Source organism: Agelaius phoeniceus, chromosome 21, assembly GCF_051311805.1.
Source record: "Agelaius phoeniceus isolate bAgePho1 chromosome 21, bAgePho1.hap1, whole genome shotgun sequence".
In the NCBI taxonomy this organism is placed as follows: Eukaryota; Metazoa; Chordata; class Aves; order Passeriformes; family Icteridae; genus Agelaius; species Agelaius phoeniceus.
In genome coordinates this window covers 420,964-436,949 of record NC_135285.1, presented here as the reverse complement: position 1 = coordinate 436,949, position 15,986 = coordinate 420,964, and the positions used below count along the sequence as shown (strand labels likewise).

General features: G+C 57.3%; 1 protein-coding gene across 3 annotated transcripts; it reads right to left on the bottom strand.

Moving 5' to 3' along the window:
* Nucleotides 1–2,661: 2,661 nt before the first annotated feature.
* Nucleotides 2,662–15,970, bottom strand: FBXW5 (F-box and WD repeat domain containing 5). 3 transcript variants are annotated; one of them, XM_054646297.2, is made up of 9 exons: nucleotides 15,822–15,970; nucleotides 15,233–15,443; nucleotides 12,810–12,967; nucleotides 12,021–12,195; nucleotides 10,620–10,768; nucleotides 8,810–9,290; nucleotides 6,222–6,369; nucleotides 4,971–5,183; nucleotides 2,662–4,504 (listed from the first exon to the last, which is right to left on the bottom strand). In XM_054646297.2, the coding sequence occupies exons 2-9, from the start codon at nucleotides 15,420–15,422 to the stop codon at nucleotides 4,258–4,260; spliced, it is 1,761 nt and encodes a 586-aa protein (XP_054502272.1). In that variant the 5' UTR covers nucleotides 15,423–15,443; nucleotides 15,822–15,970; the 3' UTR covers nucleotides 2,662–4,257. The 3 variants fall into 3 exon arrangements, with proteins under 3 accessions (XP_054502272.1, XP_077045340.1, XP_054502273.1); XM_077189225.1 differs by lacking the exon at nucleotides 15,822–15,970 and adding an exon at nucleotides 15,766–15,786; XM_054646298.2 differs by lacking the exons at nucleotides 15,233–15,443; nucleotides 15,822–15,970 and having other exon boundaries at nucleotides 12,802–12,967.
* Nucleotides 15,971–15,986: the final 16 nt, after the last annotated feature.

Here is a 15,986-nt window from a genome sequence, read left to right as displayed (position 1 = left end):
CTGGAGAAGTGAAGCATGCTGTCCCCTTTCTGTCCCTGGGTTCCTTCCCTCTGGACAGCACAGGTTCAGCAACCATGAGAAGGTCTCAGTGTTAGTGGGGAAGAACTGGCTGCCACGTCCCTGCATAGTGCCCTCTACAGCTTTGTTGTGGCCATGAGTAGCTCTGGATGGGCCCTGATCCAGGGTGAACTTGAAGCTTTGTTGCCTCCTTTGCCTGGGCTTCTCACACCCGTCAGTGGCTGAATGTGCCACAGGAGATGTGTTGGTGACAGGAACCAGCTGTGAAGACCCTGCATTGATCAGGGGCTCTGGCTGGCTCTTGTGCTGCTCCTCAGGCAGTGAGGCTGGAATGTGGTCACCCTCCTCAGTGGCTGCCAGGGATTTGCCCTCCACTGCCAGCAGCTCCTGCCAGGTGCCCAGCCTGGGTCTGATGGCTGCAGAGCCTGCCAGGCTTGTGGTCTGCTCACACCTTGGCTCTGGCACAGCCACCCTGAGGGGTCCGGAACACCATCAGGCTCTGCCCTGGCAGGGAGCCCTGCAAAGTCTGGCTGTCCCCCTCATGTGCTGGCACAGCCCTGACCTACCCCTGGGGCTGTTTGCAATGTCCCTTCTGCTGCCCAGGAACTCAGGGGCCTCTAACCTTCCTGACCTTGGAGCAGTGAGCATGGAACCAGGAACTCAGGGGTGCCCAATGCCCTGGTGGCTGAGCTGCCCCTTGGTCCAAGCTGAACCTCTTGCACCCATGGCTGCTGTGCTGGCCCGGTGCTCTCCAGACAGGTGCTGGGGTGACCTGTGAGCCCCCTTTGGAATCAGTGCATGGAGCTTCTCACATGTGTGTGTGCAGGGTCTGGGGACAGAGCCAGCCCCTGCTGTTGGGGGCGGGGGACAGAAGCTGGTGACAGCACAGCCTGAGGTGGGAGAGGGGTGACAGGACCCCTCCCTTTGTGAAGTCCCCTCCAGCCTGTCCCAAGAAGATACAGATCAAGCCCTGTGTTGCTGCTCTCACCCTGTGCCTTATGAGGAAAATCCAGGCTAGCAGAGCCCTGCTCCCATCTACAGCAGCTCCCCAGAGATGCTTGGAAAAGCCTGGGAAGACACAGGAGGGTCAACTCTGCTCATAAAATTGCTGGGAGTTGAGTTTTATGTGGGGGGAGCTTGTTCTATGTTGATCAGAATGTCTGCTCATGGGGTGCTGCCTGCAGTGGGGCTGGGGGCTCTGGCCAGGTGGTGCCAGGAGGGACTGTGGAGACACTGGCTCAGTTGGGGGTGGGGGGGTCTGGGGTGCTTTCGGGGTGGGAACTGGTGCTCCTGCCCCAGCACGTTTGGAAGGTCTGTGGGAGAGTCGGTGCTGCAGCAAAGCTCAGGCTGAGCTCTTCAGGCCACGGGCTTACTGCTGGAGGGGAAACACAGCCTGTCAGCCCCTCCTGCTGGGAGCCCTTTCCTCCCCACCCTTTGGTACTGCTGATGCTGCCAGGCCTTTTTTGGTTCTTAGCAGCTCTGGAGCTGGCAGCAGGAATTGTGCCCATGTGCTGCAGACAGGGGCCCAGCCACTTCCTGGGCACAGCTCTGCCAGCCTGGCGGCCATGTGGACAAACACTGGACACAAGCCACCGCTGGATTTTTGTGGTTTTTTTTTGTTTTTTCTTTCGACTACACCATCTCAGCACTGTGATCTAGGTTTTGTTTTCCTTGAGGGTGTAGTATGGTCAGAACCACTAATAAAAGCTGTTTGAACAGCATTGCTGTGTATGAGCCAGGGGATCCTGGGCACAGCACGGGGGAGGATTGTGTCAGGGTAAGGGGGTTTCTGTGCTGGGAACTCTCCCCATCTCCTGCGTCCCTGCAGGAGGATTCCCAAACAAGGAGGGAACAGGGGGATCTGTAATGGGAAGGGAAGGAGCTGGAGTCTGGCTGTTGGAGCTCCACTGGGCCAAAGGCCAGTGGGAGCCAGTGCAGCAGGGCTGGGCCGGTGGTTCCAGTGGTTCTGCTGCTAAGGCAAATCCAGCACTCTTGTTCCTGGGTTGTAACAGCTCTGAGCTCCTCCAGAACAGGCTGCTTTTCCCTCACCACTGTTGGGAGCCCAGTGCCTGCAGGATGCCTGTTCCTGCCCCTTCCATGCTGCAGCACCAGCCCAGGGACTAAACCCATGTGGGGGCAGCAGCCTGGTGGCCTCTACTCACTGTGTATGGAAGAGACAAACACAAGGAATGACCATGGGCACCTGTCCCCTCTGGGAAGCCCCCAGACCCCCCTTCATACCACAGCAGCTGCTCCACCAGGGAGATGCAAAGGGCAATGAGGGGACAGTGGCATTGCAGCTCAGGAGGCTGCTGTGGCACAGGAATGCCAAACAGCATTGGAGGGCTCTCTGTTTACCCGTTCTGTGCCTGTTAGTGCTTGGAAAACGTAAATCCAGGAGGGATCTAGCCCCTGGCCTGTCCTGGAACCTGCAGTGTTCAGCCCTGGCTGCCATGGATGCTTGCTGCCCTTTGGCCATCCTCTGCCTCTCTCCTGTTGCTCACAGCTCTCTACCCACACTTCCCCAGCCAGGGCAGGTAACCACAGGCTGGGCAGCAGTGCTCCAGCCCAGCCCTGTGACAGTCCTGGCCTCAGCTCTGGCTCAGCAGAGCAGTACTTGGAAAAACAAGCTCACAGTGCAGAGATGCTTTAGCAGAGTATTTATTCAATGCCAGAGTGAAGAGCAAAACTCAGTACAAACAGCACCTCAGTGCCTTGCTCGCTGCTGCACTGAGCTACAGGTGGAGAGTTCACAGTTGGGGGAGGAAGGGAGGCTGTTCCTTTGCTGTGTGACTAGACAGAGCAGGATGTGGAGCCTGTGTGCGTACACAGGAAGGAACCCCTAATTTCATGACAGAAAACCTGAGTACAGGGGTTTTGGATGAAGCTGGGGCACAGCAGGACACAAGTGCTGACCCTCCTGCTGCAGAGGCTGCTAAAGCCTTCAGTGCCATTGTGACAGAAGCTGCCACCTCTGTCAGGTCTATCAGCAAGCCCAGACTGGGAATGGCACAGGCACCTGCCCCAGAGCTTCCAGGGGGCCCCAAAATGCCTCCCCCTGCAGCTCCTTCCCAGCCCTGCTTCCAGGAGCGACAGCAGCTCCTCAGGGCCCCATCTAGGCCAGGTCAAGATTAGGAGCTTAATTTTAGACTCTGACATTTGGGTACCTGCTACAGGGACAGAAGCTCAAGGGACAGACAGTGAACACCACCGAGTCCGTAATAACTCCAAGTGACCGTCCCCACTGCCTGTGAGGTCCTGGAGGAGCTGACCCCTCCATGGTGGGTCAGCCCCAGGGACAGGGAGCTTATTCAGCTGTCACTGCAGGCAGGAGGGCTCCATCCCCATCACCTGCAGGTGAATGAATACCTGCAGCACCTGTGGGTGTCTACACTTATTCAGAGAACACACCAAAAGAACCTAAAGTGCCACGATTGGGTAGCATGAGCAGGAGGTAAGCTGTCCTCATGGGTACCCCAGAAAGGGACAGCAGATCCCCCACAATAAATACGTTCCCGATCCATAGCTTATTGAAGTGCTACTCAGAGGAAGACAGAGGCAAAGCCAGCACCATATGACCACCAGCCCTCCCCCTCTCCCAAGTTTAGAAACTGGCAATACCAATACACAGACCCTGGGGCCAGTCAGGCTCCCAGCCCTGGCCCTGCTGCCCCCTCACTGCCCCCAGTTCCTGCTGCCCTCTTGGGCAGAGGTGCCATGGGGAAGAGGCACTTGACATTCCACAGCAGCCAGACAAGTTGCCCGTGGAGCTTTGGGACAAACACACATTAATAAAACGCCAATATTAAGAGTCCTGCAGTCACGCAGCACAGCTGCACCATGGCTCCTGCCAAGCACTCTGCAGCTGGCGGCTCCCAGTGTGTCTGGCCACGTCCCCAGCTCACACAGACCTACACTGGACGTGCCTCAGTGTCCCCTATGCCCAGAGCTCACCCAGAGAGCTATGCCCAAGTAGCAATGCTGGTGAGAAGCTGTGGGAGCCCACCCTGCAGTGACCAGCTCAGCTGCTGCCCAACAGAACCACAACAGGGCCCCAGCTCTTATGTCCTGTCTGAAGGCGATGCTTCAAGGAGGAGGCGATTCCTGCTGCCAGGGCCCCTCCTGGCTCAGCCGTAGGATTTGTGTGCCTAGAGCTCATCTCTGTGCAGGGCTCAGGGCTCTGTGAGCTCAGAAGGAGGTGCTGCAGTGAGGAAGCTGCAGGAGCAGATGTACCTGGGTTCAGCTTTTCTGGTTCAAGAGCCAGGAGAAGAGCAGTTTCCTGGGCCGGGGCCTCCTGGCCTGCCGGATGCGCATGGCCCGTGGGGACCGCCACACCTTGATGGTAGTGTCATCACTGGCTGTCAGCAGCAGCTCCTGCTCCACTGGGCTGAATGCCACTGAGTTCACCACATTGTCATGCTGCAGCTTGGCCAGGCAGATGTTGTAGTGCCGATCCCAGATGTAGCCGTGTCGATCCTCTGCCCCACTGGGGTGGAGAGACGGGTCAGGGTGTCCCACTGGTCCCAGTGTCAGCCCAGCAGCCCCAACACCCTGCCCTTCCCACTCCTGTTCTTCTGCGGGGATGGGGGCAGAGGGTACCCAAGCCCCTGTCTCCATGAGCTTCATACTGCGCAGGCAGCTCCCTCTGGGATCCAGGGCCTCTCAGCTCAGCCCACAGCACCCGCAGCCCCAAGAAGGGCATTTGCCACCTGCCACCAAACACACCACAGGCCCAGATTTACCCTTTCCTCAGGGATTTAAGGCAGGGTATTTACAGCAGGACCAGGGCAGCCACCCTTTATCAGCACTTTCCAAGTCAGTCCCTCTGCTCTTTCCAATCCCACTCCCTGCTTTCCTTCCAACACACAGGAGTGTTCTGCTCACATGGCCATCCCATAGCAACATGCCCAGGCCTTCCCAGATGCAGGATCAGGATCCTGCCACCCCCTCACCTCGCTACGAAGTCCCTGCTGACGTCCAGGAAGATGAAGAAACACTCCTCGTTGGGTGTGTAGGCGCGGTGTGCGCGCAGCGCTCGCTTCACCTCCTTCATGGTCTTCAGGTCGAACACGTGCAGGTCAATCTCCTCAGCGATGGGAGGCGGCTGCATCGGATCTGAGATGACGCAGTCCCGTGGCCAGGCCCGGCTGTTCACATACAGGTACCTTGGGGAGGGCAGAGAGGGGTTACCTGCACTGCGCCAGAGCGCACAGAGCCCCCTGGCACAGCAGGGATGGAGCCTGCAGCCCAGCTCACTGAAATACAGGCTGAAACAGGGAATGGACTGCTGCAACACTCCTGGCCATGTCTGGAAAGGACCACTGCACCTGAAAGGTGATGCTAGGGGTCAGGTCACACCTCTCTAATCTCACTGGAACTATCTTTAACAATGGGGCTGTCTTCTGGGCAGCACATGTAGGGGGACTCTTCCCCCCTGCTCCATTCAGGTGAGACCCCACCTGCAGAGCTGCCTCCAGCTCTGGGAACCCAACACAAGAACAATGTGGAGATGCTGGACTCCAGAGAAGGCCAGGGAGATACTCCAAGGGCTGGGGCCTCTCTGCTCTGGAGCCTGGGAGAGCTGGGGGTGTTCAGCTTGGAGAAGAGAAGGCTCCAGAGATACCTCAGAGACCCTTCCAGGGCCTAAAGGGGCTCCAAAAGAGCTGAAGAGGGACCTGGGACAGAGAGACAAGACAAACGGAATGGCTTCCCACTGCCAGAGGGCAGGGTTATATGGGCTATTGGGAAGAAATTGTTCCCTATGAGGGTTGGAAGACCCTGACACAGGTTGCCCGGAGCAGCTGTGGCTGCCCCATCCCTGAAGTGTTCAAGACCAAGTGGACGGAGCATGAGCACCCTGGGATAGTGGAAGGTGTCCCTGCCCATGGCAGGGGGTGGGGATTAGATGGTTTTTAAGCTACCTTCCAACACAAACCATCCTAGGATTCTATGGATGATCTACCTCAGGAACAAGACACATTGGTGTGGGTAGCTCCTCCACTCTCAGAAGGAGCCACCCTGTCCTGAGCTGGCTCAGGAATACATTCCTGACACGGCTGGGGGCAAAGCTCAGCAGTAACACACCATCACCACCTGGATCAGCAGGCACCCAATCCATCCACCACTTCATGTCCTGGTCACCCTACAGAGCCTGTGAGCAGCTCTTGCCCACCCTGGCAGTTGCTGAAGCCCTCTGTGCTCACCGGTGGTCAGGGGAGAGGCCCATGCCAATGATGTGCCCATGGATGTCGATGACGTGATCCAGGGAGTCAAAGAACTCGTCTGAGCGCCGCTCCTCCCCCAGCACTGGCCCTGCAGTTGTCATCTGATGGGGTAGGATCCTTTTAATCCCTGTGGGACAGAAAGCAGAGGGAGGCAGTTCCATAGGCTGCTGCCAGCAGGGCTGGGGGAGGTCCCAGGCTTCAGGGAGGCGCTTCCCTTGGTGCGGGTAAGAAAGGAGAAACCGGCTTGCTGTGCAAGGTCTGGGACAGGGCTGCTGTCCTGGCCAGGCTCCTTCAGGTGGGCTGCACATCAAACCCTAGACAGGGAGATCCCAGTGCCTGAGCCAGACCTTGCCTCAGCCATCTCTGGAGCACATGGAAGCTGCGTTGGCCCAGGAGACACGCTAGTTGTAGAAGGGTTTTTCTCCGAAATGATTCCCTGGGCTGAGCCCATTCTCTGCAGTAGCCAGCCTGGAGCAGCCCAGCAGATGCATGAGCTGTGGCAGGGTTTTCCCCTGACACTGTCAAGTGCAGATGGGGATCTGTCCCAGAAAGTTTAAAGAACAGACATTTAAACCCAAACCATGCTCAAGTAATTTGTAGCTTCTCAACCTCCTGACTAAATGAGACAAGTGATGGGTCAAGCCCTGTCCCCTTCCAGCTCTGAAGAGGTCCAAAACACAAACAGACCCACAAATGGTCCATCCCCAACAGCTTCCTGGAGGACCCCCTGTGAGCCTCAGTAGCTCCTGGGCACACACAGGCTTCATCCTCAGCAGGTCCAGGGGAGCTGGAAGGTGGCCCAGCCCAGCCCATCCCATCGCCCCTCTGGAGGAATTGCTAACAACACCTTTGATTTTAGCCCTCTCCTGCAGCCCAACAAGATATAGGTGACACCCCATTACAGCTCAAGTCCAAGGCCATTCCTAATATTTCTTCCCCTGAGCCTGGGACCTTTGAGAAAGGACTGGTGTTCTTCCACCCCACTGGTGCTGCTCACCAGCATCTTCATCCTCACTTCCACAGCACCATGCTCCCTGTTCCAAACTCAAACACACACGAGTCAGCAGGACAGGCCGCTCAACCTGGAATCAGCATGAGAAATGGGAACTCAAGTTCACGCTGGAGCAGCACTGCACAGAGTGGGAGGTGAGCACAGAGTGAGCTCCTTCAGGTCCTGTGGGCACAGAGCAGCTGCACAGGGCCAGTTCTGCACACAGGAACTGAGCCAGTGTCCAGCCCTGCAAGCAGCAGCCTGTACTGCAAGTGCTGGCTTCCAGCCAGGGAGTTAACAGAGCTCAAAGGCATCGCACAAATCCCTCAGCCCTGGGAGGCTGCGGAGGAATTGGGGAGCCCAAAGGCCCTGCCTCAGTGTGTGGCAGCCTGCAGTCTGAAAGGTGGCCTCAGCTCAGCCCAGGGGATCCAGGTGCTGCCTCAGCTCAGCCCAGGGGTGAGTCAACATGGCTGTCTGCAAACCCAGCCCACAGGCAGGAGGAGCATGAAGCAGAGCTCATTCAGTCCAGGTCATATTCCTAACTGAGGTGGGCAAAGACTAAGCTGCTTACAGCTCTGGAAACTGCCTTCCCCTGCCTTAATGGGCTGTACTGGTGTGGGACCATGTCATGGGAAAGTCAGGAGAGCAAGAAAGCAAGGCTGTAACTGTGTGAGCAGTGAAAAGAACTGAAACCATCTGGCTTCACAGCAGTCTTGTCTGGGAACAGCTCCCTCCTTCCCCACACTCCTGGTCCTTTCCACATCTCTGCCAGCTTTATGGTTTCTTGGGGAAACAGCCAGTCTCCCTACTCCTGCTCCCCACTGAGGAGCTCCCCGAGGATTTCCTGTAAATTCAGGCTGTGCTAGACCTGTAGTCTTAACAGGGGCGCTGCAGGTGAGAGCAAGTGACATCTTAACACAGGACAAGGTCACCAGCAATGCCACGGCCTGGCGCATGCCACACCCACAGCACATTGCACCCCACTAGTACAACAGAGGAGGCTGCAACCTGCCCAGCCTCACTCACCACACAAACTGCTGGGGCAGTGAATCATCCCCTTGGAAACCTCCCCAGTCCCAAGTGTCTTACTGAGGCTGGATGCCCACATAAGGGTGGTTCCACCCATGGCAGAGGGGAGGCAGGCAAGGGGCAGGGGCACTGCACAAGTGACTCACACATCAACTCCATGCTGCTCAGACCATCCCTGTCTACCCCCATAAGAGAACAGGACCAAGGTCCCTCCACACACTCCTCCAGGGCAACTGCCATCCTGCCCCTGCACCCACTGCTGCTCATGGCTGGTGTCCTTAATCAGAAGCTCTTTCTGGCTTTTCTGCTCAGCCCTTGCCATGACTTTGGCCACGTATCATGCTGGCAGCCACAAAACAACCCTCAGGCAAGTGGAGGAGGTGAAACTCCCCACAGTGATGGGGCCTCTCAGAACCCAGAGCAAACCCCAGTTCACACCTCACAAACAGCAGAAAGACCAAGTCTTTTCCTGACCCAAATCTCAAGCACATCTGCAGCCCAGGCCCTTAGGGAGCCCCGGCTGTACCAGGCTCAGACCCAGCCTTACCTATCTGGTGCGGGGAGTAGGTGAGGCATCCTGTGGTGAAGATCAAGTACTTTGTCTTGCTGTTGCTGTCTGTGGGGAGCAGGTTTGGCTCGGGCGGTTTAGTTCTGTTTCGCACAAACAGCTCGGCCACCTTTGTCTCCAGCTCTGTCTCGGTCATGGCAGGCCTCACATGGCCCTCCATGATCCCATCAAAGAGCTGCTGCAGCCCATGCTCTGCTGGCACACCCCCGGCATCTGGCAATTCCTGTACGGCTGGCTCCGGAGGCGGCTTGGGCTTGGCCCCTTCTTCCTCACTGTCACTGCCGAGATCAAAGACTGGGCAGGTGGAGGAAGCAGCCAGCTGCTCCTCATAGTCCAGGAGCAGATCCGGGGAATCGTAGCGGCTACAGTCAGCCACCATCACGGTCCGGATGGTGCTGGCATTCAGGTTCTGGATTTTGAACAGTCTCTTCACTACATTCACATTCTCAGACTCAATGCCCTGTGAGCAGAGGGGGCAAGTGAGCAGGAACCACCCCAAGTCAGTCCCACAGTTCAAACCAAGACCTGAGCTAGCACAGCAACACCAGCCCCCACAGATCCCTCCACACTGTGTGTGGGGCACTGACACAAGAAGGGGCCCCAGGCTTGCCAGCTCTCCTGTGCTCCTTCCTATCCTGGATGGAGACAGAGTGAGAGAAAACATTCCTGCAGGCAGGCAGCAGTGGAGTGAGGAAGCACAGCAGCTGGGCAGCCCTGCTGCCACCATACCCTGAGGTGATCAGCTGGTACTACCTGGTGCTTTACAGTGCAGGGCCAGGAGCTGAACTTGATCCTTGTGGGTCCCTTCCACCCCAGGATACTCTACATTTTATGATTGACAAAGATTTCAGGAACAGGCCTCTGTGATAAGCATGAAGTAGGATTCCTCTGCCCCACAACAGCAGCGGCAGAGAATCCCTGTGCTCCTGGAGCGTGCCTGTACCCCTCAGCAGGGGCAGCTTGGTATCTGCTCCAGACACACAGAGCAGGTCCTTCTCTGCCTCACTGTTCCCAGCTTGCAGCTGTACTCCCATGCCCCTGTTATGGGCAAGGTCCTTCCTGGCCTCTCAGGGATGGAAGGTGTAATGCTGGTGTAATGCCTCAGTGTAGCACGGAGATGTGGCTGTGGGAAAAGTCTCTGCTACCAGAGGATTTTACCTGGGGTCAGCATCTTGTTAAAATCACAAAACATGGGGCTGTGCAGGTGTGGCACTGAAACAGAGGCAAAACATGGGGAACCCGACTCAGCAGCCCAAGTGCTAGGGAGTGAATGAGCAGTTTGAGGCCATCACACTCAGCTCTCCAAGTCTCACCACGGAATCAGAGACAGCATCTGGCCCAAGAAACCTCAGCAAGACCAGGCAGGACTGAGCTCAGCCTCCAGCTCACACAAACACCCTGAGCTACCAAGTGGGAGAAGGGCCATTGCTGGGACACATGCCAGGCTACAGCAGTCCCAGGACTAGCTTCAGACTATCAAGGACCTCAGCAGCCCTGCTGTTGGGCAATGCACGCTGTGGAGCACTGCAGCCAACACCTCAGCCTAATTAATGTGGCAAAAGTTAATGAGATCTCAGGGCAGAGTTAGAATATTGCAGTGAGTATAATAACACTGAGCATGGAGAAACCTCATGCAAGGGTTGCCCCAAGCTCAGGATCCTGAGGGCAAGTCAGAGGAGACAAACAGGGAGGACAGGAGGATTGAGCCACCCCTTCCCTGCAGCTTTCCCTCCCCCAGGAACCAGCAGGAAGCTGCACTGCCTGTGAAGCTGGAAGGAAGGCAGCTCACCTGGAAAGCATTGTTCAGCCACAGCACTGAGCAGGAGGTTATGCGTCCAATCCGATGCAGATTGCCTGATATCAAGTTGGTTTCGTTCAGCCAGCAGCCAAACACATCATAGGGCTTATTCCTCACCCTGGAAAGCAGCGTGAAGTTCTCTGGAAGGGAAATATGAGTGTGAGGCAGTGACTTCCAGCAAGAGCCCTGGAGAAACCGTGTAGGACAGAGGAAGTGAATCCAGGTCTCTGTAGGAGGGGCCAACTCCCTTCCAGTTCCCAGCCACTGCTACAGAGACAGATTATTTCTCTTTTCTCCAGAGATGTGTGATGATACCTTGCACAAAGGAAACCAAAATAACAGGGCAGTGCACAGAGCCAGAGCACAGAGCAATTCAACCTCCTGCCCTTTCCCTGAGCGGGGCCCAGAGCAGGCCCTGGGGACAAGAAGGAGTTAAACACATACAGAATTTCCCTCCCACCCCTGCGGCTTGGGGCCTCTCCAGCCAAGGCAGCTGTGCACTCCTACTGCACTCCTGATTGCTGGTACTGTGGACTCTGCACAAAGATGGTGAGATAACAGTGGGGATAAGCCTCATACACAGAGCTGCAGCAGAAGTGAAGGAGGCTCAGGTGACAACACCTCAGAAAGCCCTGTGAGACCTAAGGGTGAGACTAGGGCCACAAAGGTGACCTGAGAGCTGGATGCAGCCACTTTCCTCTGGAGATGGGCTGAGAGGGCTGGGTGTGTCCAGCCTGAAGAAGAGAAGACTCTGACAAGACCTTAGAGCTCCAAAAGAGCTGGAGAGGAACCTGGGACAAGGGATGGAGAGACAGGACTCAGGGAATGGCTTCCCACTGCCAGAGGGCAGGGATGGATGGGATATTGGGAATTAGGAATTGCTCCCTATGAGGGTTGGAAGGCCCTGGCACAGGGTGCCCAGAGCAGCTGTGACTGCCAGGATCCCTGGAAGTGTCCAAGGCCAGGTTGGATGAGGCTTGGAGCAACCTGGGATAGTGGAAGATGTCCCTGCCCATGGCAGGGGGTTGGAATAAGCTGAGCCTTAAGGTCTCTTCCAACCCAAACCATTCCGGGTTTTTGTAGCTCTATGCCAAGCACCACATATGCCATAGGCAGGAGCTTCAAGATGAGTGATGTGGATAACCCTTGCCCACACTGGCACTTAGAAGAGAAGTGAGGGTAAATACACAACCACTGCCTTGAGGTGTTGCTGCAGTGACCTGAACAGAGTTAAGGCTGTCTGTGAGGTTTCCCCTCTAGAACTGTGATTGGAGCCCCTCAGCTGAGGAGTCAGGACGAGCTGAGACAAGGCTACTGCACACCCAAAGAAGAAGGGAACCCCCTCACCCAGCACTCATATGCCCCGGGGAGCCCCAGGGAAGCCCCACTTACCCATGCTGATGACAGCAATCTCCCCCGAGGAGGAGTTGTGAGGCCCCACAAAGACACCAGATACCAGCAGGAGGGAGTCATCAGAGTTGAACTGGGAGAACTGAGTGTAGCTCCAGTTGTATGGCCTCATGTTGGAGCTGTGCTGCAGGGAGATGTCCAGCTCATTGCTCCAGATCTACAGAGAGATGGGACAGTCAGGAAGCTGCTGAGAAGGCTGAGAGTGGTTCTCCTTTATCTGTTCTGCCAGTACTCACCAGGACATGAAAAACAAACAGTATCAAAAACCCCATTTAACTGCCTTCTGCTCACCACATCCCTGTCCATTTCCCTGACAGAAAATGGAGAGGGGCCAAATGGAGAACTGCTGCTCCACTAGCCAGAGGAGGTGTTCAGGCAGTGAATGGTGCTATCACAGCTGGATTTCCAGCATGTTCAGACAGATTCCTCCCAGGACAACCACTCAGGGAAGACATGATCCATTGCAGTGGATCATTATCTCCCTAGTCTTCATCAGACCCAGGGCACAACAGGACACTGATCTGCACCTAGAAAGCAAAGCATCTCGGCCACCTCCACACACACTCAGGCTGGAGCTCCACACAGCCCTCAAGGCTACATTTGCACAAGTCATTAGTTCTATGGCTTAGAAGACAGCTCAGCACCCACAGGAACCAGCCCATGTCCAGGGACATCTGGTCAAACCTCTCCACAGACTTGCCAAAGCCTGCTCAGGGCTAAGCCCCACTGGACCAAGGCTGCAAGAGCTGGACAGGGCACCTACCACTTTACCTTGACCGTGCAGTCTTTGGAGCATGATGCAAACAGGCAGCCAGAGTGGGAGAAGCTCAGGTGCAAAACTTGGTCATTATGCTCCTTCAGGGCCTGCACCTCCACGCAAGGGATGGTGTCGTAGAGCCTCTGGAACTCATCGTACCATGAGACAGCACCTGCAGCACAGAGCAGGGACACGGGGCAGAAGTGTGAGGGGAGGGAAGCAGAGCTGGGTTAAACATGGCACCAGGCTCTAATAAACCAATCCTGGCTCCTGTGAGCAAGGCCAGGAGCTCTGCTGGGGCACCAACCCAGGGCTGCAGCTCAGCTACCAGCCCTCAGCATTTTCTTCAGCAGCTTCCCTACTCCTACACACAAAAACCCCTTTCTTCCAGTACACACACAGCTCCACAGCACACTTCTGCTTTCCAAACCAGCACTGAACCAGCCCAGGCAGAGGTGCTGGCTGTCAGACCAAAACAGTCCTGAGAAGGAACATGTGTGCCAGCACAACCAAATCAAACAGGTGGGACAAGAGGGAAGCTGCTCCTCACCATACCCAGCTCTGCGCTGATTACCTCTGTCTTGTCTAACACAGAATTAAGACGGCTCTAGAAAGGGTCTGGGACCAGGAAAAAAACATCTCCATGAGGGAAGAGACTTGGAAAAATAAAAGAGAAGAACAGAAGCTGAGCACAGCGTGCTGAGCACAGCCTGGGGCACACTCATGGGAGTCTTACTGATGGACAATAAAAAACAAATAAAGAAAATTTTTAATGACGGGCCCAGCCAGGCAGCCTACAGACTTCTTGCAGCAGCAAATCCCAGAGAAGCAAAGAGGATTAGACATGTATATGGATAAGGGCCAACTTTCCTTGTGACACTGAACAGGACTGAAGGATTTTTTGGAACATGCTGCAGTCCAGGAGGCACCTGCTCCTGTAGGCAGGGACCAGCTTGCTGCCCAGCACATCAAACTGCTGCTCAAGGCTTCAGCCCCCTTTGAACCTCCTGGTCCTAGCCCATTCAGCTGGGAAAAGCCTGGGCAGGCCCCATCTGGCCAAGCAAACCCAACATTTCATCTTACAGACCCACTGCATACCATTCCTCTAACCATGGGGCTGCCCAGGGCAGCCCCCAAACTCATGCTCTAGCCCCTGCCCACACCTGCCAGCTGTCCCTGCCCTGCTGCCCTGTGCAGGGTGCCCACAGCTCCCTGTCAGAGAGGGGCCTGAATACCTTACTGAGCTACACCAACTGCTTGATCCTAATTAGTGCTCAAGAACAGGGCTGGCAGCTGACTAAGCAGCTCCAGGAGGCTGGGAGGGAATGAGCCTGGTCAAAAGGCTTCAGAAAAACCCTAAAGAGAACATCCTCAGCCCCATGGAGCTCCCAGGGTCTGCAAGAGCAAAGTCACATAGCCTGGAGGAATCCCATCAACATCCACTTCCCCTGAGAGCCCTTCTGCAGTGCTGTTCCTGCTGCAAGGAGATCAGCTCCCACTGCCTGATCCTTGGCATTTCTTCCTGCCCTTCTGTAGCCACTGCAATTCCCAGCCCAGGATCCAATTCCCTCAGCCACAGCTGGGGTCCCCCACACAGCCCCACAACACACCGGGAATGGGCTGCTTGAGGAGAAACCCCCCTGGGCAGCAAGGGCCCCTCTGCCAGCTCCCAGCTGGTGAGACAGAGCTGGCTGATCCTTCCAGACTGCACCAAAATGCTTCCAGCACTGGATGCTCAGCAGGGAGCAGAGCTGTGATCACACAACTGCCACCCCCAAGCCTTCTGACAGCTCGGCCAGGGACAGCCCTATCAGGCTCTGTCAGCTCCTGTTGTGAGCCCAGATCAAGTCCAACCTGCCCTGGTGCTGTAGGGCAGGTGCTGACTCAGCACATGTCCCCAGTGCTGTCACAGGGCCACACATCCCCCAGACAGCACAGGTGTCCCCGCAGAGCCCAGCCCCTGGGACCCTCAAAGCAGCCAATGGTGCTTGTGGCAGTGCCTGCTCCAGCTGCAGAACGGAGAGAGCTGCAGCAGAGGGGCTGCCAAGTCCCAGAAAGGCCAAGCTGGCAGTGATTCCACAGATCCCATGAAGGCTGGGATGCAGCAGCCTGTGGTGACTCACTGCAGCTCCCGGGATCTCCTTGGACAGCAGCTCCAGAGAGCACCTGCCTAGAGAGCTCAGGAAACCTTCTTTCTGTGAAAAGAAGGGAAAGGCAAAGCATTTTCAGCACTTTGACCCCCATTTCTGAAGGGTCTGGGCAGACCCAGAGCCCCTCCCGTGCACATCTCAGCCCAGGGCACTGTGACACAGCTGAGGTGACGTGTTTCGGGGGTTCCAGCACCTGGCAGCGGCGGGCAGAGCGGGGGGAGCGCAGCCTCCGTCCCGAGCTCACGGCAGGTGCCGCCCCCCGATCAGCCCCGCGCCCCAGAGCGCACCTGGGTGCCGCGGCACGTCCCGGGACACGCGGTAGTAGCGGTAGAAAAGCTCCTTCCACAGGAATTCGTCGCGGGCCACAGCGCGCCACTGCTGGCAGACAAGCCCCACCGAGAGCACGTCGGCGTGGTCCAGGTACAGAAAGATCTCGAACAGGACAGTGTCCGGGAGCCGGGGGCAGCCCGCGTCCATCGTGTCATTCTGCCGCCGCGCCTGGAACCGAGCGCGGTGCCGGTGTCAGGCCCGGAACGGGGACGCGCACCCACCGAGGGCCCGCGGCCCTCCCGAGCCTTTCCCGCTGCTCCCTTCGTGCCATGCCTGGTGCCCTGGTGGCGCCCGGGGCCAGTGTCCCCTCCCTCGCCGTGCCCGCTGTCCCCGGTGTCTCCCATGGCCGGTGCTCCGCCTGTGCCGTGCCCGGTGTTCCCTGTGCCCGGTGTCCCCGGTGTTCCCCGTGGCCGGTGTTCCCCCCGTGCCGTGCCCAGTGTCCCCGGTGTTCCCCGTGCCCGATGTTCCCCCTGTGCCGTGCCCGGTGTACCCCGTGGCCGGTGTTCCCCCCGTGCCGTGCCCGGTGTCCCCGCTGTCCCCCCGCACCTCGGCGGCTCCGCTGCCCCCGCCCCGCCGCGCCACTTCCGGCCGGCGCTGCCGGCGCTCCCCCGCCGGCCAATCACCGGGCGCGTCCGCCGCAGTCCCGACGGCTCGAGCACAGAGCTCCCCGCAGCGTGCCAGACGCAGCGAGCCGAGCGCGGCGCGATCGCT

What these genes read in the sequence shown, in the direction of transcription:
- FBXW5 (XM_054646297.2), bottom strand. Translation starts at nt 15,422, where the DNA reads ATGGACGCGGGCTGCCCCCGGCTCCCGGACACTGTCCTGTTCGAGATC. An exon ending in GGCTGAACAATGCTTTCCAG is followed by an intron (nt 9,291 to 10,619) that starts GTGAGCTGCCTT and finishes CTCTGCTCACAG; the next exon opens with GGCATTGAGTCTGAGAATGT. An exon ending in CTACTCCCCGCACCAGATAG is followed by an intron (nt 6,370 to 8,809) that starts GTAAGGCTGGGT and finishes TCTGTCCCACAG; the next exon opens with GGATTAAAAGGATCCTACCC.